Source organism: Dendronephthya gigantea, unplaced genomic scaffold (assembly GCF_004324835.1).
Source record: "Dendronephthya gigantea isolate DGI-Jeju-01 unplaced genomic scaffold, DenGig_1.0 000022F, whole genome shotgun sequence".
NCBI lineage: Eukaryota > Metazoa > Cnidaria > Anthozoa > Malacalcyonacea > Nephtheidae > Dendronephthya > Dendronephthya gigantea.
Genome location: NW_021163032.1, coordinates 1448040 through 1472626, shown reverse-complemented (window position 1 = coordinate 1472626; position 24587 = coordinate 1448040). Strand labels below are relative to the sequence as shown.

Sequence of the window (24587 nt, the reverse complement as noted above, 5' to 3'; positions counted from 1 at the left end):
GCTATGATGATTCGGAAACACATCTCCTTGCTCTTCCTCATGCATGATTGTGGCTTTTCTGCCAAGGCATTGCTCTTTGTTACTTGTAGAGATGTTGACAGAAGAGATCAAATTATACACAAAATTTGACAGAATAGAATGTTTTTCTATGCGTCTTCATTAATTTAATTACATAGATACAATCAAAACACAGCGATATACCTCTGCACAAAGCTACGAAATATGAAAGTTTTTTTTTTAAAAACTTAAGTAACAATTAGGTATAATATATAGGCCATCCAGTATATAAAGGCAAATTACAGTGTATAATAAAAATGATTATACAATATAGATTCATATATGACTTGCACTCCTTGAAAGACTTGAGGAGACTTAAGCAGAAACTAAACAAATAATTGCCATCAAGGCAAAAGTGAATTTGGTAACAGTAACACCAGCTGCACCGCTGCAATCTTTATTATCCTTGGTGGGTTTATCATTATCGGTGATGGGTTTATCGCCGCTGGGTTTATCGGTGGTGGGTTTACCATTATCGGTGGTGTGTTTATCGGTGGTGGGTTTATCGATGTTGGGTTTATTGCAATCATCGGTGCTGCAGCATTTGTATTCACAGGATTTCACAGTTGTCTGTACTTTCTTTATGTTTTCACACACCTTCGTAGCATCTTTGCAAATAAGAGCACCGACGCAGCCACCTACCGACACACGGTTTCCACTTTGATCGGTAAGAGTTTGCGAGAAACATCTATCGAATCCCGCGAAACAGGCGGTACTAGTGCATTTGTCGCCAATATTTCCAATACAGCATTTTAAACCACTACCTGAAAACAACACCACATAAACAATGAGACAAGGATAAAGTTAAACAAACCAGCATGCATGACAATTTTCCACTGATTATGTCGGCAAGCATAAAACCCGGAATATATCTCTACTATATATGGTAGTTTATACCACGCATATATCCGAATAGGGCTAAGCAACCTCAGCTATCATTTTCTTTCATGCAGTCAACCCTGTTAAAGCGTTTAAACGTGTTGAAACACAACGAGCGATGAATCCAATTGCATGCATGAGCAAGCATTAAAGATTTAGAATTCCTTTTAAAACTGTTAAAACGTTCAGGTATAATGTGAAAAATAAAGCATGCATTAATAAAAAAAAATAGCCACTGTATATCGTAAACAATCGTGTTGAAACGCAACGAGCAATGCATGAATCCAATTGAATTCAATTTCTAAAAATTTGGAAAAAATATAACTACCTAAAGTTACAACGGCCAACACGACTGCCAAGGTGATTAAAACTTTGTTCATCATTTTCGATTGTTAAACAATAAACTAGTTGTAATGTGTATATATATATAGACACGGACAGTAATAGCTAAATATAGACTTGATATTGATTAGGGGATTGATTGACATTAATTGAGGGAGATCTAGTTATGTAAGGGATATAGAAAGATACATAGAAAAAGCGTAAGAAACAAGCAATATTACATTGGCGACGAAGACTAAAACAAGTGATTAAAACATATTATAATGGCGACATATCTCACGCCTATGCCACCGTTTGACCCTGATGCTGACGCGGGAGGAAATATAGCGGCTAAATGGCGTACTTGGTTGGCAGATTTCAAAACATTTCTAACGGCGAGCAACATTACAAACAAGACACGCCAACGAGCATTACTTTTATACCAAGCAGGACCGCGAGTACGGGAAATCTTTCGACACTTTCCAGACCCTGGTAACGACGACGACTTCGATAAAGCGACGGAACTTCTCACCGAATACTTCGAGCCTCAAAAAAATCGATTATACGAAGTCTACAAATTTCGACAAGCAAAACAGAGCGACACGGAAACGATAGATCAATACCACACGCGTCTACGAACACTGTCAAAAAACTGTGAGTTTTCAGATGTAGAGTTCGAAATTATGGTACAAATTGTTATTGGAGGAAAGTCAAGTCGCGTGCGTAAACAAGCGTTGCGAGACCCCAAGTATGTTTTAAAAGATCTTTTGCTCGCAGCCAGGCGGGAAGAAATAAGCAAGACGCATGCAGCTGACATTGAAGGACATTTAGACAGCTGCAATATTCAAGCAGTTAAAACGCCAACCGCGAAAGAAACAAAACACAAGACATCCAATAAGACATGTTTTTACTGTGGTGGCAGCTACCCTCACACCAACAAACCGTGCCCTGCCAAAAACAAGACATGTGCCAATTGTGGTAAACTAAACCATTTTGCTAGCCAGTGCCGCAGTAGCAACACGAGAGAAAATAGACAAACTGGTAAACCACGCGAAGACCTACGACCAGTTAACACAGACCTCCAGGACAACACTAGCAGCGACAGTAGTGGTCCAGAATATTGTTACGCGGTCAACAACAAACAAAAACACCCGCAAGCGTCAATTGCTCTCAATGGACAAAGAGTAAAAATGACCATTGATACGGGGTCAAGCATAAATGTAATCGATAAACACACGTTCCAACAACTGCGAGATATCCGACTTCAGCCAACATCCGTGAAAGCATATCCCTTCAATTCCACAACACCTGTGAAGATGGAAGGAAAATTCCGCGTTTTAGCAGAGTCGAAACACAAATTCACGGTAGCTACCATATTTGTTACTTCTGACGACGGCGGTTGTTTACTTAGTTCTGAAACTGCACAAGAACTTGGACTCGTAAGTCTCCATTTAAATCAGATAAACAAGGAAACAGAACGTTCAAAAATCACACCAACAACGAGCGATAAAAACCTCGCACGCATCCTAGATAAACATGGCCCTGTGTTCTGTGGACTTGGGAAACTAAAGAACAAACAAATCGAATTAGTTATCGATGAAACCGTTTCACCAGTTGCACAACCGCAGCGCCGAGCACCGTTCCATTTACGCGGAAAAATTGAAGATGAAATACGCAGATTAGAACAGGATGACATCATTGAGAGAATACCCGAAGGAATTTCAACGGAGTGGGTTTCCCCAGTCGTCGTCGTCCCAAAGCGTGACGATAAGATTCGATTGTGCGTAGATATGCGAGTAGCAAATACAGCTATTCAGAGAACTAGACATCCCATACCCACTCTAGAAGCTGTCTCTATTGAGCTTAACGGAGCTCGGTTTTTCTCAAAACTTGACCTAACTCAAGCCTACCATCAACTGGAGCTGAACCCAGCATCTCGGGGAATAACAACTTTCTCCACTCATCTCGGTTTATATCGCTATAAAAGATTAAACTACGGCACAAATGCTGCAGCGGAACTCTTCCAACACACCCTACAGGAGACATTACAAGGAATTCAAGGAGCTAAAAACATCGCAGATGACATCATCGTGTTTGGAAATACTCGACAGGAACATGACCAAGCATTAGAAGAAGTACTTACACGTCTGCAAGAGAGTAACCTGACTCTCAATCTACAAAAGTGCAAATTCCTCAAAAAGAATCTTGAATTCTTTGGACTGGTATTCACAGAACAAGGTGTTAGCCCAGACCCCAAGAAAGTGGACGCTTTCGCCAATACAAAACCACCAACAACAGTCGGTGAAGTGAGAAGTCTATAGGAATGGCTAACTACAGCGCTAAGTTCATCAAAAACTACGCGACCATTACAGAGCCACTCAGAAAGTTGACCCAAAAAAAACGCTCGTTTTACATGGACGACAATACACCAGAAAGCATATGAAGACCTAAAGAGTGCTCTGACTAACAGTCCAGTTATGAGCCATTTCGATACATCCAAAGAAACCTCAGTCCTGGTGGATGCAAGTCCCGTTGGTTTATCTGCCATATTGACGCAAAAGGATCCAAAAACAAACGAAGACAACACTATCGCTTATGCCAGCCGAGCATTATCCCCAGTAGAACAACGGTACTCACAAACCGAGAGGGAAGCTCTCGCGATCGTGTGGGGCATTGAACATTTTCACCTTTACCTGTTCGGTGCACCTTTCAACCTAATTACTGATCACAAGCCATTACAGTTGATCTACAACAATCCTCGGTCCAAACCTCCAGCTAGAATAGAACGTTGGTTTCTAAGACTTCAGCAATACCATTTCAATGTTATCTACAAACCAGGCAGTGTTAACCCAGCAGATTTCCTGTCACGACATCCGCAATCGAAGATACCAAAAACAACCTTGCTGAAGAATACATAAACTTCATCTCGACTAATGCCGCGCAAACCACAATTCCAATACAAGTTATCAAGGAACATACGGAAAAGGATCCCAGTCTCAATGCAGTAAGAGAAGCAGTTAAGTCTGGTAACTGGGGCAGCAGTCATGTAAAGCCATTCATAAACATCAAAGATGAAATAACAGTGGACCATACAAATGGTGTAATCCTCCGAGGAACACGTATTATAATACCATCAACTCTACAAGCGAAGATAGTAAAACTTGCCCACAGCGGTCATCAAGGACTTGTCAAAACAAAAGCCTTGTTACGTCAGTATGTCTGGTTCCCTAACATTGATAAAGCTGTAAAAGAAGAGATCGATACCTGCTTTCCGTGCCAAATTAATGGTCCAACCGATCCACCCCAGCCTTTACTAACTCCAGAAACGCCGGACGGTCCTTGGCAAACTGTACATGCAGATTTCTACGGCCCGCTTCCCACCGGACAGTATATCATAGTGTTAATTGATAAATATTCAAGATACCCGGAGGCTGAAATCATCACAAGTACATCTGCTAAAGCACTTATACCAAAAACCGATGCTATCTTCGCGCGACATGGAATTCCACTGAAAATAAAGACGGATAACGGTCCTCCTTTCAATAGTAAAGAATTCAAAGATTATTTAACAAAGATTGGCGTAGAACATGAGACATCAACACCTGAATGGCCACAAGGTAACTCAGAAGCAGAAGCTTTTATGAAACCTTTGGCAAAAGCAATCAAGACCGCTCGTTCAGAACATCGTAACTGGGTCCAAGAACTTTCGAGGTTCCTGTTAAGCTATCGCACCACACCCCATTGTTCTACCAACATACCGCCCGCTCAGCTTCTCTTTAATCGGCCTGTCAGAGGAGTCCTACCCATGTTGAACCCAAAAGCTAAAGTACTAAACAGACATAAAGAAGCCAAATCGAATGACTCCAATGCCAAAGACAAAGGGAGAGAATACGCAAACAAACGAAGGAGAGTGGCGCCGTCAGAGATACAAGTGGGAGACACAGTCATTCTTAGACAGAAAAAGAAAAACAAATTTACAACCAAGTTCGAACCAACTCCTTACACGGTGCTTGAACGTAAAGGAGTTACAATAGTAGCTGAAAACCAAAGACATAAGGTGACAAGAAATGTATCGTTCTTTAAGAAGATACCAGACGCCGCAAAGGAATCCGAAGATGAAGATGATTGGAACATACCGACAGGAAATGCACTCATCGAACGAGCAGCGGACGAACCAACGCCAGAACCAGTGGTGAGAAGGTCAACAAGGCAGCGTAGACAGAGAGAACTTTTTGGAAATGCAATAAACCCAAACTTGATAATTCATTAAACAAAGGGAGAGATGTAATGTGTATATATATATAGACACGGACAGTAATAGCTAAATATAGACTTGATATTGATTAGGGGATTGATTGACATTAATTGAGGGAGATCTAGTTATGTAAGGGATATAGAAAGATACATAGAAAAAGCGTAAGAAACAAGCAATATTACACTAGTGAAAGGTAGAAGTGAATTTAAGACGTCGTTCGTGTTTATTTAAAAATATTAAATATTTCTTTAACCATGCATGCATGCAGGGTATAATTCCATGAGCGCTGTGCATGTATAAAATTTAGTTAAAAATATAGAAATGCATGAAAAAAGATGAATATGCCCTTTGCTACGGTAGTGAAAACTTAACTTTTATAGCAGAATAACTTTTAAAAGGACTTTACTATACCTTCAACTTTCAACGTCCAACTTGATTCTGCAAATTTATATAACTATAGTCGACACCTGCTGTAGCTATAACTAACTGCCTGTAGATCGTTTCAGCAGGGCTTTATATGCATTTTTACAACTTAATTGATATCATACATCGAAGCAGTCACGAGATTTCATAAATATTCTATGGTTTTATAATAGAAATAATTATTTTCGTTTTTCCATTTTTAAAAAACATCTAGAACAAATACCTTATATTAAATTGTCCTTAATATTCCTTTGTCGGGTTCTCAAATTCCTTTTAAATTACAGCAGTATCTCAGATGGAGCCAACATGTATAGACACGCAATAAAGGAACAATCATTATATAATAACTACAATGAAACACGCAATTTGATTGCTTCGTAGACGTGCAGTATGAGACAATCCTGCACGGAGAGTTTACAATGCCTCTTTGCGCGGGAAATTTGACCGTCGTTTCATTGTAGTTATTTACGGCTCGTGCTTTTTCACGCTTTCCGAAAGTCTCGCAATTTCCTGCGTGCAGTATCACGCAATCCTGCACGGAAAACCATTTAGTATTCCTTTAATAGCAACTTTATTATCGTCTAAAAGCCGCCCCCAAACATTCCACTTAATTAATTAACGAAATACCTCCCGCATGGCATTTTACACTTCTTGTTCATAGCTCCAACAAGGATATTGTATTGGTAGTATACGACCATGCAATATACTATACATATCACGATATTCGCAGAACGCGGAGTTGTCAATGACCATTACAACTATTTCATGTATAGACAAAATAAGGGTCTTCATTTCGAGTGGAGGTCCGGCCTATACATGCATCTCAAATTCAAGCCAGTTGCAGTTGAGAAAATGTGCCATGACTATCGGTCCTCTGGCTTGCAGGAATCGGACCTATGCCTTTGCGATGCCGGCGTAATGCTCTTGCCAATGAGCAGTCTGAGCTTACATGCAGGGGTAACTGACATGAGCGAGCATGCGTGGTTAGTTTGTTCTTAGGGTGGTATACAGTGGTAATGCCTGCAAATAGCCGAGGGTAAATCAATTAGGATTTTGTGAAACAGAAACATCATATATATGCATCCAGTTAAGTGCCATCAGATCGTATCCCGTATATATAGACAAAATATGCATGTGGAGGTTTTCTAACCATGCATTTACAAGCATCTTATAGCTAAATATAAATATTAATTATTACGAATAAATATTAATATACATGCAGAATGAAGAATATACATGCTGATATAAAGTGAGTATAACTCGAAGTTGGAGCCTCAGACTTTGTGTTTTGACTGCTATAGCCACTAGGTATCTAATTGACCTGAAGTCTGCAACAATTTTATTAAATCATAAACGTTTCACGTAAAACTCGTGATATCCAGCAGTAACGAATACACTTTCTATAAAAGCATTTTTTAATTAAGAATTAAAAAACGAGTCGCGTGCCTTTATGGTGTAATAATGCACGATGGGGGAATGTTGGGAGAATACGAGAGAAGCTTGTAAAACACGAGGCGTAGCCGAGTGTTTTACAAACTTCTCGAGTATTCTTCCAACATTTCCCCGAGTGCATTATTACACCATAAAGGCACGCGACGAGCTTTTTTAATTCTTTTATAATATAAGAAGAAATTATAGGGCAACAACAAAATTTATTTATTTGATCAATAATGAAATTCTCCTTACATGTTATTTAAGATGTTGCTTAGCAACAAAAACTTCAAAAGCCAGAAGCGTGCATTATGGCCTCACAATGCACGCGCGGTAGCCAATCAAATTGCTCGTTATATCATACTTATATTATAATGAAAGATGAAATTTTCTTTTTGTCAACTTTAACCGCACAATTCATCTCTACAATTGTAAGAATGACACAGTACTGCATTTGAGCAATCTGGGCTGAAACTGGATGCGATAATTGGAAGGGGGCGAGGCGTATTCACATACATGAAAATTTTCCCCCACCGACATTTTCACGCTAGTTTCGACCCTGTGCCGCATGCATGTATATGACGTTTCAACTGGGTTTATATATAACTTATACTGTACCCTACATCCAGGCAAGTACAAGATTACATAGATATTTAGTGGTTTTTAAAATGAAGAAACTATTTCCGTGTTTAATTAATTGATATAAATAACATAAGACGAATACCTTATTTATTGTCAGGGAGATCTAATGACTTTGGCATCTTATTAATTTATCTTATCGCACAATCGGCCAGCATGTAGTGAGAAACAATACAACTACTTAGCTATTGGCGTATGCTGTCTAAAAGTCACACCCAAACCTTCCATAGACGGTGGAACAGACAGTTAAAAGGAGAAATAATGAATAACTTTTACATTGAGGATTATTTCGGCAAACACGTAGAGCTACTGTACGTGCTGTTTGTCTCTCTTGTTCATATATACATTTAATTATATATATATGATTTAAATATTGTCATTGTCATTCACATGCAGGGCGGGGTTTTCAATGAGAATTTAAAACTATCTTTATATATATATATATATATATATATATATATATATATATATATATATATATACACCCGTTTGCAAAAACGTTGGCCGCAGATAGATATATAGATAGATACCCGAAATCTAATTAGAATTGCATATGTTGTGTAATATGATTGAAATCCCATGCAAATGTAATCATTTGCAATTCTAATTAGACTTCGAGTATCTATCTATCTATCTATCTGCGGACAACGTTTTTGCAAATGGGTATATATATATATATATATATATATATATATATATATATATATATATTGTTAATTGTTTTTGTATACACCGGCCCTGTACCTAGATATATTAATTTCGAGAAAATAATCGATTGACCGCAATTACACCGAAAAATAATTTAATTCATTCAATTTAATACGGTCGCGCGAGCGAATTTTTCCCAAAGGTTCACAATCACGAATAGACCATGGTTGAGTAGCCAATAAGAATGTAGGAGTTGTAATGACAATAGTCTGGTGTATACTAAATATAGATAGATATAGATATATCTTTATTTGGAAACATCTTGTTGCTCTTCCCCATGCATATTGTGGCTTTGCTGCCAAAGCATTGCTCTTTGCTACTTGTATAAAGATCTAGACAGAAGAGATCAAATTATACACGAAATCTGACATTATAGAATATTTTTCTATGTGTTTTTATTAGTTTAATTACATAGATACAATCAAAACACAGCGATATACTGCTGCACAAAGCTATGAAATATGATAAAGGCAAAGTTTTTAAAAACTTAAGTAACAAATAGGTAACAAGTTAAGGCCATGCAGTATAGAAAGGCAAATTACAGCGTATAATAAAAATGATTATATAATAGACTCACATGAATTGCATGCGCTCCTTAAACGACTTAAGGAGACTTAAGCAGAAACTAAACAAACATATGCCATCAAGGCCAGAGTGAATTTCGTAACAGTTACACCAGCTGCACCACTGCTGGGTTTATTATCCTTGGTGGGTTTATCGGTGTTGGGTTTATTGCAATCATCGGTGCTGCAGCATTTGTATTCACAGTTTTTCACAGTTGTCTGTACTTTCTTTATGTTGTCACACACAGTCTGAGCACCTTTGCAAATATCAGCCTTGCCGCAACCACCTTTAGACACACGGTTTCCACTTTGATCGGTAAGAGTTTGCGAGAAACATCTATCGAATCCCGCGAGACAGTCGTTACTAGTGCATTTGTCCCCAATATTTCCAGTACAGCATTTCAAACCGCTACCTGAAAACAACACCAATTAAACAATGAGGCAAGGATGAATTTAAACAAACCATGCAGCATGACAATTTTCACTGATTATGTCGGAAAGCATAAAACCCGGAATATATATCTACTATAGTAGTTTATAGTTATACCATGCATATATCCGAACAGGGCTCAGCAACCTCACTGCAGCTATCATTTTCTTTCATGCAGTCAGCCCTGTTAAAGAGTTTAAACGTGTTGAAACACAACGAGCGATGAATCGAATTGCAAGAGCAAGCATTAAAGATTTAGAATTCCTTCTAAAACTGTTAAAACGTTCAGGTATAATGTCAAAACTAAAGCATGCATTAATAAAAAAAGGTCACTGTATATCGTAAACAATCGTGTGAAACGCAACGAGCAATGAATCCAATTGAGCAAGCATTAAAAATTTAGAAAAAGATATAACTCACCTGAGGTTACAACAGCCAACACGACTGCCAAGGTGATTAAAACTTTGTTCATCATTTTCGATTGTTAGACAATAAACTAGTGAAAGGTAGAAGTGAAGTTAAGACGTCGTTCGTGTATATTTAAAAATATAAAATATTTCTTTAACCAGGGTATAACTCCATGAGCGCTGTGTATAAAATTTAGTTAAAAATATAAAAATGCATGAAAAAAAAATGAATATGCCCTTTGCCACGGTAGTGAAAACTCAACTTTTATAGCAGAATAACGTTTAAAAAGACTTTACTATACCTTCAACTTTCAACGTCCAACTTGGTTCTGCAAATTTGTATAACTATAGTCGACACCTGCTGTAGCTATAACTAACTGCCTGTAGATCGTTTCAGCAGGGCTTTATATGCATGTTTACGACTTAATTGATATCATACATCGAGGAAATCACGAGATTTCATAAATATTCTATGGTTTTTAAAATAAAAATAATTATTTCCGTTTTTCCATTTTTAAAAATGTTCTAGCTATAGAACAAATACCTTATATTAAATTGTCCTTAATATTCCTTTGTCGGGTTCTCAAATTCCTTTTAAATTATAGTGGTATCTCAGACGGAGCCAACATGTATATATAGACACGCAATAAAGGAACAATCAATAGCAAGTTTATTATGGTCTAAAAGCCGCGCCCAAACATTCCACTTAATCAATTAATGAAATACCTCCCGCATGGCATTTTACACTTCTTGTTCCTAGCTCCAATAAGGATATTGTATTGGTAGTATTCATATCACGTTATTCGCAGAACGCGAAGTTGTCAATGACCATTACAACTATTTCATGTGTAGACAAAATAAGGGTCTTCATTTCGAGTGGAGGTCCGTCCTATACATGCATCTCAAATTCAAGCCAGTTGCAGTTGAGAAAATGTGCCATGACTATCGGTCCTCTGGCTTGCTGGAATCGGACCTACGCCTTTGCGATGCTGGCGTAATGCTCTTGCCAATGAGCAGTCTGAGCTTACATGCAGGGGTAACTGACAAGAGCGAGCATACGTGGTTAGTTTGTTCTCAGTAGGGTGGTACAGTGGTAATGCCTGCGAATAGCCCAGGGTAAATCAATTAGGATTTTGTGAAACAGAAACATCATATATATGCATCCAGTTAAGTGCCATCAAATCGTAACTGTATATAGACAACATATGTGAAAGTTTTCTAACCATGCATTTACAAGCATTTCAACTAAATATAATTATTAATTATTACGATTAATATACATGCAAGGTACAAAAAGATTCAGTATATGCATGTGTCTTGAATTCAAATTCATCAAAAACTTGTTCATATAGCTATATCCTGTCAGTTTAAAAAGTGCTAATTTAAAGTTCAAGTGATCATTAAATGCGTCGGTTTATTTGATAATTGTTGCTGGACGGGAACAGGATGTTATACTCTCAGTTAACTTTCCTATATTCTCACGAACAATATTCCGCAAATGCACGAGCGTGACAATGAAAGTATGGCTATAGTGTGCTGTAAAAAGCGTCAGATTTTTGAAGTTGATTGCACTGATGAAGGTTGAAGGGTTACCCGAAAGCTTTGGCGTAATGAATTATTCGCGGTTTATGTATATAAAAACTGACATTCCGTCAGCTTGTATACCAACCATTTTGCTTGAAATTTCTTTTTCAAAGTTCCAAAAGATTGTACTTTGGTTGAAGTTCCAAAAGATGTATAACAGCTACAGACATGAGAGACCTTTTAGTTTGACGTTTAGTATGTGTTTCACGTTCGCCGTATAAAATTTAATGCTTGAAGGACTGCATATACACCCTCAGCCGTTCAAGCATTAAAATCTATACGGCGAACGTGAAACTGTGGTGAAACATATACGGCATGCAAAGCTGAATTTGCTGCTTTTCTAAATACATCAGAAATAGCCTATTGCTTTCTTATATACTGCTGAACATCACAAGTTTTATGCAGAACGTTTGTAATTTAGTGAAATTGCCGCACACTTAAAGATGGTGGTGTTAAAACACAAACTTTGTTAGCGGTTTGGCGTTTGCCGTAAAGGTCTATAAAGGTCTCTATGATTAAAACTATAAAGGTCTCTATGATTAAAACAGTAACTATAAAGACGCTAAAATGGTAAAAAAGTAACTTAGGCTGTGGAATTATAAAAACCTTTCAGTTTGGATATAATCAGACACCCGTGGTGATGTGTTTAATTGCCCGCGTCAGTATTAAGTATATGATAGGAGATTAATTTAAGTTTCTATAAAAACATTTTTTAATGAGAGATGAAACTTTCTTTTTGTCAAGTTTTCCCGCACAATTCATCTCTACAACTGTAAGAATGACACATGCAGTAGTGCATCTAGGCTGAAACCAGATGCAATAATTGGAGGGGAGCGGGGGAGCGGGGAGTATTCACATATATGAAAATGCTCCCCATGCAACCGAAATTTTCACGCTAGTTTCGACCCTGTGCCGCATGCATGTATATGACGTTTCAGCTGGGTTTATATATGACTTATAGTACCCAACATCCAGACAAGAACAAGATTACATAGATATTTAGTGGTTTTTAAAATGAAGAAATTATTTCCGTGTTCAATTAATTGATATAAATAACATAAGACGAATACCTTACTTAATTATCGGGAAGATCGAATGACTTTGACAGCTGATTAATTTCCTTTTATAGCATTCTTGTGGTATATCGCGGAATCGAGCCAGCATGTAGCAAGAAACAATACAACTGTTGTACATGCAGGTTTTCTAACTATATTTACAAGTATCCTAAGAATATATATATAGAAATACATACATGCAGCAACCTTTCGATATTTCAAACGAAGCAAATAATTTCCTGAGCTAGCCAGACTTACTCGGCAAACGAGTCGGTAGGCAATATTTCTATATTATTCGGAAACAATGTATAGTCATAAAAATGAAGTAAACATCTTTTCTGTTCCGTATTAAACAGACAGTTTATAGCAACTCTAACAACTAACTAAATATCAAAACAGTAGGAAGTAGCTACAAAATCTTCAAGGAATACAAGTCGAATCAGTGTTATTTTTAGAATATTTATGCATGCAGTTAGTTGCAGCCGGCTGTAAGAGCTCAAGAGCTTTTGAAGTGTCATTTGTTTTTATCAAAATTTAAATTTGCACTTTCCGCAACTGAAACCTTTTAACGTTTAAGCCATGGTGCTTAAGCGGCTTATCGTGGTCGAAACGAGAGGTCATGCAAGTGACGCAACCTTGTATATACAAATCAACTTCATCCGTACCGCAAACACGGAATAAAAAGTAGACAGCTATATACCTGATTAAAAGAGGTCTTAACTTATAGATTGTAAATCGCTCCTATTTAAAACTTTCACCGCCCAGTCTTAGGCCCGTATTCAAAAAGCTCACTCACACTCAAACTCATTGAGTGGGAGATCTTAATCTGCCCATAACGTTTCAATGGCGGTATTTTCAGCCGAACAGGGGTTTGATTTTCAGTGATTTATCTTATATCTTTTCATCTATTGAGAGAAAACTTTCTCATTGATCAGCATTAACGAAATTTATATGTCACACTCAATGAGTGTGAGTGTGAGTGAGCTTTTTGAATACGGGCCTTAAACTGCATCCGTGTTCTTTTTTTTATGTTCCTTGTTATCTATTATTTCGCCCATCTTATTTTGTAAGTTCTTATTTTGTAGTTTTTACGAAATAGTTTGCGAAATTAAACTTGCTGCATGACGGTCTCAATGAAGTACAAACTTTCCATCAGGGCCTTGCCCGTTAATTACCAGTCCTTCCTTGTTCATATTTCAGAATGTAAACAGTTTCAACTTCCTTCTCAGCTGAAAAAAGCTAGAACACTCTGCAGGTCGCATGTAGGCGTAACAATAGGGAGTTTACGATCTACGACGCGGTTAGCTCGACGTCGCTAGTCAATTATTTTGCTTGAAATAATTGTCATTGTCATTCACATGCAGGGCGGGGTTTTCAATGAGAATTTAAAACTATCTCATGAAGGCAATTTAATATGAATGTGCTGTTGTGCATGCAAGTTTTCTGACTATTTATACTCTTCGCCATGTTTGGCTAATGAGACCCACAGAGTTAACTCCAGTTATGGGGTTCCTTGACTTCCTTTATTTACAAGTATCCTAAGTATATAACTATATATACAGTATTGTGTTACAAAATTACTCAAACGAGTCGATAGGCCAATATCTCTACACTATTCGGAAACAATTGTCCATATTAAACACACAGTTTACGGACTCTAACAACTTAAGTAATGAGTAACGGTAAAAATACCGTCCAGCAGTAATGCAAGAGAACAAAGTCAAAGGTCATTGCTGATGTATTTAGAAAAGCAGTAAATTCAGCTCTGCAGTGTGCGTCGATCGATTTCGGCGTACTAAGTTGTACTATATATGCTTAATTGAGCGACTGCATACACACCCATAGCCGTTCAAGCATTAAATTCTATATACACGGCAAACGCAAACACAAACTGCACTATAAATTATATGATGCATATACTTTTTGGCTCAAAACGTCAGCAATTCCTAATAATCAATAATAATAATAATCAATATCACGAGTTTGGTGAAACGTTCATGATTTAACACATTATTCGATACTTTAAAGTATAGTGTTGTTGAAACACAGCGACAGCGTATTCAGCCTCGTACCCAGGGTCTTCTTACCACAGCGAAATTACCCTGGGTACGAGGTTGCAGCGTGTTCACACCGCGAATCGTTTAGTATATTACGTTTACGGCAAACCAAAAACCGCGGTTTCATGTTGTCGTTGTTACAAATTTGACACTTCGTTTGCAGGCATTTATATATACCTCATGTTAGCACGTTTTATACCTCATGTTAGCACGTTTTATACCTCATGTTATGGCTCGTTTCATTTTTTTGTTAAAGCGATGTTGAAATAGCTTTTTACAGTTGGTTAGGTCTTTGCAAATCGACATACCCAGCCTCAAAAATATACAAATAAACTACATGAAGTTAAAACTTTGCGTTTAATGTTTTATGTTTACTACTTATAAACAGCCGTTATAGATACAATCGTGCAATTGTTATAGAAATAAACTGTTATAGATACAATCGTACCACAACAATTACACTGCTGCATATGAAACAAGAGAAAGTTTTAAAACATCTGAAATATAATAAATATTAAAAGCTAATGCAGTATAACTGGCAATTGAATTGCAGCATATAAATAATTATATATGACCGCGAAGACGTGGGGGCTGGGGGCGCTTTAGTGCTTGTCTACATGATCCCGCTTAGCAATCTCGTTCCCCGAGCCCGCGATTCCTCTGGCGAGAAAACAAAGGCTCTGGGATAATCCAAACCAGAAATGATTCTGATTGGTTGTTCAGGCCGTTTTAATTTTGAAAAACAAAAAACCGTTACAAATCGGAAGCCAGAATTTCGGGCTTCCGGTTTGGATTATCCCAGAGCCTTTGTTTTCTCGCCAGAGGAATCGCGGGCTCGGGGAACGAGATTGCCCGCTTAGTTGAGATTTAACGAAACGTGAGATGATTTTGAGGCATTGAATTGAGAATATAACATGATCCTGGCAGTCGTGTGATCACCTTGACAATAGCATGTGCTTGTTTAGTTTCATAAATACTAATTTCAATACCTCAAAATCATCTCACGCTTCGTTGAATCTCGGCTCTAGCTGCGGGACACGACGGGACTATATGACTTGCATTCCTTGAAAGACTCAAGGAGACTTAATAAGTAGAAACTAAACAAATAATTGCCATCGTAGCAAGAGTGAATTTTGTAAAAACAACACCAGCTGCACCACTGCCATCTTTACCATCGCTGCCACCTTTGCTACCGATGAGTTTGTTACAATTATCGGTGCTGCAGCATTTGTATTCACAGGATTTTATACCGAGGGCCGTCCATGAGTGTTGCCGTAGGTCTTCACAGCCTTTCTGACCAAGTTTGCACGTTTCAGCATCGATGCAGCCACCAAAATACTGCTCCGTTTCATTTTGATCAGTATATTTTTTCATGTAACATATATCCGTTTCATCTCGGCATTCGAAACTCCTGCTATAAATTCCCCCTTCCCGGGTATTTCCCCCAAAAAAGCATTTCAAACCACCACCTAAAAACAGCACGAAACAATGAGGACAGATTAAAACAAGCAAGGATAGATTAAAACAAGCAAGGATAGATTAGAACAAGCAAGGATAGATTAAAACAAGCAAGGATAGATTGAAAAATAACAACATGCCGAAAAATGCTCGCATCTTTGCGATAAGTTTTGGGGAAGATGTTTTTATTTGCAAAATGAAAATAATTTGTGATTCTGTTTTGCCCGAACACCTGGATTTCAAAGAACATTTTGGCGGCCGGGAGCTGAGGCTGCCCTCCCCTCCTCGTCTTGTACGCATATGTGTGCAGGTATGCATCGCAGTTCCTCGCAAGAATGATTTTCATTGGCTAAACTTTACAATTACATTTATGTTTCAACCAATAGCATAGCTTCATTCTTTAGAAAACATAGAAAAGCGTTATCCAATTGGACGAAAGCTTCCGAGCACTGTGACAAGTCCCATGTGTGCAGGCATGCATCGCAGCATGAAACCGGAACTCTAAAATAACAATTAATAACTACATCCGAAAGTCATTCACTTGTTAAACGTGCAATTTTACGTGTGCGGTCAAAACTAAAGCATTAATCTGCAAAATTAGTCACACAACGATCGTCGTTCGCAAGCATTAATGAATTTGTATTATAATGTATCTCACCTAAGGTCACAACGGCCAATACGAATCCCAAGGCGATTAAAACTTTGTTCATCATACTCTGATTTTCGACTCTAAATATAAAAGAAAGAAATTCTTTGCGTTGATGTTATAAATTAGGGAGTTTAGGATTCGCGTTCCCGACAAACGGCAAGATAGATTGTGCCTACTCTTTTATTTTTTTTTAGATTGTGCCTACTCTATTATTTTTTTCTTAGTGCTGCTCTCTTAGTTATACATTATTATACAGTCTTAACGAGAACTCACCTTCAGTAGAACAAAATTTAAAAGAACTTTACTAACTTCAACTTTCACTGTACGATTTTTAAGTCTGCAACTTTAACGATGACACAGTAACTGTATCTTGTGTATAAGATCGTTATTCCAGCGAGCTCTTATATATATACCTCACACAACACAACCAGCAGGAACATGCAGAACTGAATAAAATATTGTGTGGGTTTAAAAAATTTCCGCCGATCCAATGACGTACGCGGACACATTGTGCGTCATTTCTCATTGCTAGAAATTTGCGACATGAAGATTTGCATGCATACTAATTTGCATTTAACTTTTAACATAATGGCCTTCAACTTTTACCATAAGATACATATCGTACGAAAGTACAGCATGAAACCTGGGTCCGGTTGTATCAAGCCCGTTTAGTCTTAATGGTGCATGGAAACTCAAAGTTAAATAACACTCTCACACCTCTCTTGAATGAGTCAACTTGAATTTTATTCACTGAATATGTAGTTGTAAACAGTATCTTTGTATATACAGAAAAAGAGAAAGTATAAGAAAAAGAGACGAAGATTAGAAAAAGTATGGAGAAACTGATAAATCAGTCGATAGCAGAGAAAAATATGTTGAGCAATGCAGTAAATAACCTTGTCTATCAAACTAAAATGAAATTCTATAATAAACTCATAGATGAAAATGCTGACAACAAAGCGGTCTTGTTTATAATACAGTCGATAACATGTTAAAGTGGTAAACTACGCGAATAGATTATCATTAAGAAATTGCGTGCACTGATGTGAATGCATTCACATTACATTAAGGCCTCAAAAAAAACATGGAAACTAAACACACCATTGGCATTGTCATTAAAGAAAGTGTGAATTTTGCAACGGTCACACCATCTGCGCCACTGTTGCAATTATCGGTACTGCAGCATTTAATGTCACAGGATTTCACTTCATTCGAGGCCATTAATTTATCACACAACCGCTGATCACGTTTGCAATTATAAGCAGTGGTACAGTATTTCGCAGACCACTCAGTACCATTTTTGAAGGCAATGTTTCCCGCGCCACATCTGTCACGTCCGTACTTGCAGCTCATGCTTTTGCATTTCTGTCCTCTTTTCGATCTATCACAAACATTACATTTCAAAACCTTTTCTGAAACGACACCAAACAAAGAGACACGTCAATAAGACTTTAGAAAAGAACACGACAATTCTTTAATAATTTTCTTGTGCGTGCAAGCAGTGTAGCATATGGGTATAGTTTGAGTTCTCATTTCACAGCACGAGCTTTTGCGTGCAGCAATTCATGAAGGTATATAGGTGAAAACTGAGGCATATATATTAATTATTGTGAATGAGGCACTGTATCATTACAGCTTCATCTTTGCCCCGACTGCTACCGCGTTCACGTACCGCTTGGGTTATTGCAATCATCGGTGCTACAGCATTTAAAATCACATGATTTCAGATGTGGATTAGCTGCCTTTTCGATACGACACTCCCTATCAGTATTGCAAATATCAGCATGGTTGCATGATCTTTCATGACTTTTCGTGCCATCTTGGTCGACAACTGTGGTCGTGGAACATCTATCGAATGTGGACGAGCAATTCGAACTCTGGCATGCCTCTTGCTCTTCGTAAGCAGTGCACTGATAACAGCTCAAACCGTTTCCTAATAAAACAAAACCAAACGAGGCAAGGCGAGATTTCAAAAACAACACGGAAAATTTCAATGGAGATTTGATGCCGGGCACGGTACGGCTAAAATAGGTACCCATTCCATCTGTGCTCGATCTTTGTTTTGGTAGCCTGAGCACTAATAAAATTGGGTACGGGTACCAATTTTAGCCGATAAATTGACTGTAGTACATGTAAACAGGGCTTTAGAATGATATAGCCGCCATAACCATTGACATATATATATATATATATATATATATATATATATATATATTAATATATATATATATATATACCTGAGAGTAAATAAATAATGATTTTTGTCACTTCACTCGATGCAGGAATTTTCTAGTGGTTTAAAGGGTCTTAATTTCGAGTGGTATTATACACACTTCAATTCAAGCCAGGAACAGTTGATGGGAAAATGAGTCAACTATAGGTCCTCCGACAGGAATCGATTCGAACCTACGCTTTTGCGATATCGCTCCTGGCTTGAATTTGAAGTGTGTATAATATATATATATACCTGGACTGTCTGCTCGTCATTAAAAATGCGTGATTCAAAATGGCGTCGATTATGAGAGTGCTTGCTCATGAAGTCGACCATGCACTGACCACACTGACTTATCTCATATTCGTCTGCATTGACGGGCCTTACTCTCATATTCGTCAGCAAATATGTCAGCAAATCGTCGCTGATTAAATGTGCACAAGCAAGTAGTCCATGCAGGTATATATATATAATTAATATATATATATATATATATAATATATATATATATATATATAATATATATATATATTAATATATTATATATAATATATATATATTATATAATATATATTATAATATATATATAGATGTCAATGGCTATAACCATGCATGAAGACTAGCTGACGTGAGCATCATGCATTGCCATCGTATTTCGGCGAATCTGCAAGGTTCAGACTGGTTGTCAAAATACCTAGAAACCCCTTCTTCAGTATTTAATCGATTGCTAGTATATTTTGTTATTCTTTATTAAACTAGTCGAAATTATATGATCTTCCTAATTATCAATATGAGAATTATACAGGCCTATAGCTCTGACATAAACCGAAAAAATTGTCTCAACTGAAAAATTACAATTATATTCAACTATATAGAGAGACGTCAAACTTTTCATGTGAATGTCGAACCTATGATCCATGTCTCCGTTCATTTGCTTTTTTAAGACATGTAAATTTGTGTGAGAGTTTTGAAAATATGTCGGTTTGAAATAATGAGCAGAGTGGCAACTGAAAATCTTTCATGCACAAAGTTGCAAAATCTTCCAGAAGTAGAATCACATTGCAAGTTGCAGGAAAATTGCATTGTGTAACACGGCCTTTAAGGCAATCACACGTTAAAAACGTCACCACCATTGACCTGTATACTAAGTCTAAGTTAGTGTAGGTCGGTTGTGACTACGAAACGGCAAATTTCCTGTCTTTTGATTTTATCAACTGTCGTATAACGCACCTACAGCTGCGAAGGTCAACAAGATTCCAAAGGCGACTAAAAGTTGTTTCCTCATCGGCTCCGGGATGCTCGTCTATTAGAATAGAATTAAACGGATAAAAACAAACAAAGCAAAAGATAGCGTTTGTTTACATTATGGACTGTACAGTAAAATTGTATGTACAGAAACGGTTTATTGAATATTTGTATTCTTAGATAAATAACCTCTATACTTTTTAAAATCGATGTTGTCTGAACACTATAGCGACGATGTCAGTCCCAATAGCATTTCAAAATTCCCTGCAGACGCGGGGCCGTGGCTTGTTTCGTCATTATGCGGAAGGGGCCGGTTGTATAAAACTCTTTATAGCTATATATTTAGCTATGCATATAGTTAAATCCTAGCTAACTCAGAAATACACAACTCTGATTGACCGATTCCATTGCACCGGCATCGCAACAGTTAGCGTAGGTTCGATTCCTGCCGGAGGACCTATATATAGTTGACTCATATTTCCATCAGCTGTTTCTGGCTTGAATTTGAAGTGTGTATAATTCCACTCGAAATTAAGACCTTTAAACCTCTAGAATTTACCTACATCGACTTAATTAACCTTCGCCACAGGAGCTTATAAGCAAGAACCGTCAAGCTTAGGTGGATGAATGGTAGAATTAAGGCTTACGTACCTTCGAGCTTTACCGCGTCTAATTTGATCATATACAATCTCAACTATAACTGCTCGTATACAGGAGCCTTTATTTGGAGCTCATATAATATACGTCTTAAATAGTACAACAATGAATAGAATCAAGATTGCGCGATGTTATATTTTGTTGGTTTATATAAAGTCTTCATTGATCAATATCATAAAGAAAGTTTGACGCCACGATAAGGCGTCATTTGCCAACTGAAAAAACACGTGATCTTGACATACAGGAAGGATGAAAGTAGAAAGAAATTACATGTTTTTGACCTTCAAACAACTTTGCAAATTGCAATGCCATCATAGAAGATATATAATATAAATATAATACCATGCAGGGGCCATGCAGTTGTATAAAAGACTATATATAGTGAACTTTTAACTGTAATCTGTAAGATTATATAGTTAACTTTTAACTGATACTAATTTCGAGTGGTATTATACACACTTCAAATTCAAGTCAGGAAGAGTTGATGGAAAAAAGAGTCAACTATAGGTCCTCCGACAGGAATCGAACCTACGCTTTTGTGATGCCGATCAGTGGCAAGAACATTGAACCGGCATCGCAAAAGAAAAAAAAAACTATAGAGTATAGTTGACTCATTTTTCCATCAACTGTTCCTTGCTTGAATTAAAAGTGTGCCTCGTATAATACCACTCGAAATTAAGACCCTTTAAAACCTCTAGAATATTCTTGCATCAAGTGAAGTGCCAAAAATCATAATTAACTTTTAACTGACATTAATCGTCATGTCCAACGTGTGACGTCATAACGTGTGATGCGACTTTTCTCTTACACGTTACTACGTCATAACGTGTGATAAATAGTCGTATCCCACGTTATATGACGTCATACCAATGGCGAAGATATCAACGTCCCAAATTCGAGAGCGGGAATGTGAAATCAGCACAATTTCAGGCAAACCATGCATTCTAAGTTGTAATGTTCATTCTTTTAAATAAATAATAAGTTCATAAACAAAATCAACAACATGGAGGTTAAATTTTTACCTGCGGACAGCTATAGCCTTATATTAGTTGTATACAAAATGGAAATAAAACAACATATATAATCGTATAGGTAAATTGATTTCTAAAAGAACGAATCATAAACACTGTTCACTATTGTTACAAAAAGCCAATCACAAAACTCGTTCATATTAGTAGGTAGATATACTAGGTATATATACATATAGGTAAGATAAACCAGTAATGTAAGGTATATATATATAATAATTATCATATAAAGTACGGCGTATAGGTTATTAAGAAATTGCGTCCATGGACGCACACATGCATGTGAATGCAGTTATACATTACTTTAAAACTCAGAGATAGGTGGAAACTAAACATACGATTGTCATTAAAGAAAGTGTGAATTTTGCAACAGTCGCACCAGCTGCGCCACTGTTGCAATTATCGGTACTGCAGCATTTAATGTCACAGGATTTAATTTCATTCGATGCCTTTAGTTTATCACACGTCGTCCCCGCCTCAATTATCTTGCAAGCTGTAACAGGAGCACAGCTAGCGTGATACGCCTCTGTACCATTTTTGTAGACAAGGGTTCCTTCGACACATCTGTCAAATTGGGGTGGGCAGCTGACACTTCTGCATTTCTCCTTGCTTCTACAATGATAGCAATCCAAAGCGCTTCCTGAAACGACACCAAACAATTAATAACGGACGTTACGAACGAATACGACAATTTTTCAATATATGTGCGGCCACAGTTATGCGCCTTGACTACAGCAACTTTGAGTAGCTCATGCATGTCGTTATATATCATTTAACAATACTAAGGTTGCTTTCCACTTTCCGCGTTTTTAGTATGCGTGCGTATACGCACGTTAATCTAATTGGAACGTTTTCAGCCGCGGCCGTGCGTCCAAAATACGCGACAGCTATAGTGGAAGGCAGCCCTAACATAGGTTTCCCCGCAGCATTGTATTAATTTATTATATACACAAGCGCCAGATATGAGGTATGCTGCAATTTCATTGGTTGGCTACTAGACAGATATATTAGCTCATATCTGTCTAGCAGAGAAAGTAAACAAAATGGCTGAAAGATTTGGGGAGTTGAGTAAAATAGAAATCCAAGCTTTAGTTGATGATAGCACACCAAAATGCACCGAAAGGGCGACAAAGTTTGTTTAAAACAGTTATTCTGCTCACTCTCGTCGTATATTTATATATATATATATATATATTTATGTAAGTAAAAACGATATAAATACATATATATATATATATATATATATATATAATATATATATATTATATATATATATATATATATATATATATATATATATACACCCATTTGCAAAAACGTTGGCCGCAGATAGATAGATAGATAGATACTCGAAGTCTAATTAGAATTGCATATGAATACATTTGCATGGGATTTCAATCATATTACACAACATATGCAATTCTAATTAGATTTCGGGTATCTATCTATATATCTATCTGCGGACAACGTTTTTGCAAACGGGTGTATATATATATATATATATATATATATATATATATATATATATATATATATATGTAAAAACGATATATATATAAATATATAATATATATATATATATATATATATATATATATATATATATATATATATATATATATATTATATATGTAAAAACGAAAAAACTGAAAGCATTAATCTGATTTAGGCACTGTATTATTCCATGATTGGAAGCACACGGTTTGAAACATGACGAACACGCAATGAAGCAACTGGGTTCAAGATTTTAAATAAAGCACTTATGCACGCGGGCGTTGCACAACTAAACAATGAAACATTGTGAAACAATGAACAATGCTTAATTGTTAGACACTTGACCCTCAGAAACGGCTGGTGAATAGTGATTAGTCATTTTTAGTTGAAGTTAGTGCGAGAGACAACAGCACGAGCCGGAGGCACAGTTTTTTAATTCATTTCTATATACTGAAGAAGAAGTTACTGATGTGGTTATAAATCTAATATAGCTATATGTTGCTGGGCTATTACCCCTACACCCCCGACGATTCCGCTGAAAGATACAAAGAGATAGGGGACGTGTTACAACATGTAGATAACTTTTTTTTAAAAAGATTTTACATATAACTCACCTAAAGTTGCAACGACCAATACGAATCCTAAGCTGATCAAAACGTTCATCGTATATACTCTGATGTTCGACTACAGAAATACAAAAAGTAATAGCTATATCATTTACGCGATGATCATTCATATGATTTTTTTTTACTTTTTAAATCTTTACGACATGCAGAACTCAACTTTGGCAGAATACGAGCTTAACAGACTTCTAATTCAGTAGTCCGTCAGCACAATTTAATTCAGCTTGCAACTTCAACGATTAAACTGCATGTACTGACTGTTTCAGTTTTGTGAATTTTTTCTAGTGAATTTTTTCTTCGCCCGATGAAGTCAGCCGTTTCATGTTTATAACGCGAAGTATAAATTATTTAGAATCCTTAAACCCTTTCTAACTGCATGCGTCCTTAGTTAGTTAGCTATACATGTCTTTTA

At 37.0% G+C, this 24587-nt stretch overlaps 2 protein-coding genes across 3 annotated transcripts; one reads left to right on the top strand and one right to left on the bottom strand.

Moving 5' to 3' along the window:
- The first annotated feature begins 1541 nt into the window (after positions 1 to 1541).
- On the top strand, positions 1542 to 5527 carry LOC114522373 (uncharacterized protein K02A2.6-like). The gene is made up of 2 exons (XM_028543044.1): positions 1542 to 3558; positions 4143 to 5527. The coding sequence occupies exons 1-2, from the start codon at positions 1542 to 1544 to the stop codon at positions 5525 to 5527; spliced, it is 3402 nt and encodes a 1133-aa protein (XP_028398845.1).
- A 12350-nt stretch (positions 5528 to 17877) lies between these two features.
- On the bottom strand, positions 17878 to 21186 carry LOC114522258 (cyclic nucleotide phosphodiesterase inhibitor-like). 2 transcript variants are annotated; one of them, XM_028542906.1, is made up of 4 exons: positions 21025 to 21186; positions 20359 to 20431; positions 18589 to 18849; positions 17878 to 18328 (listed from the first exon to the last, which is right to left on the bottom strand). In XM_028542906.1, the coding sequence occupies exons 2-4, from the start codon at positions 20411 to 20413 to the stop codon at positions 17982 to 17984; spliced, it is 663 nt and encodes a 220-aa protein (XP_028398707.1). In that variant the 5' UTR covers positions 20414 to 20431; positions 21025 to 21186; the 3' UTR covers positions 17878 to 17981. The 2 variants fall into 2 exon arrangements, with proteins under 2 accessions (XP_028398707.1, XP_028398706.1); XM_028542905.1 differs by lacking the exons at positions 20359 to 20431; positions 21025 to 21186 and having other exon boundaries at positions 18589 to 19019.
- Positions 21187 to 24587: the final 3401 nt, after the last annotated feature.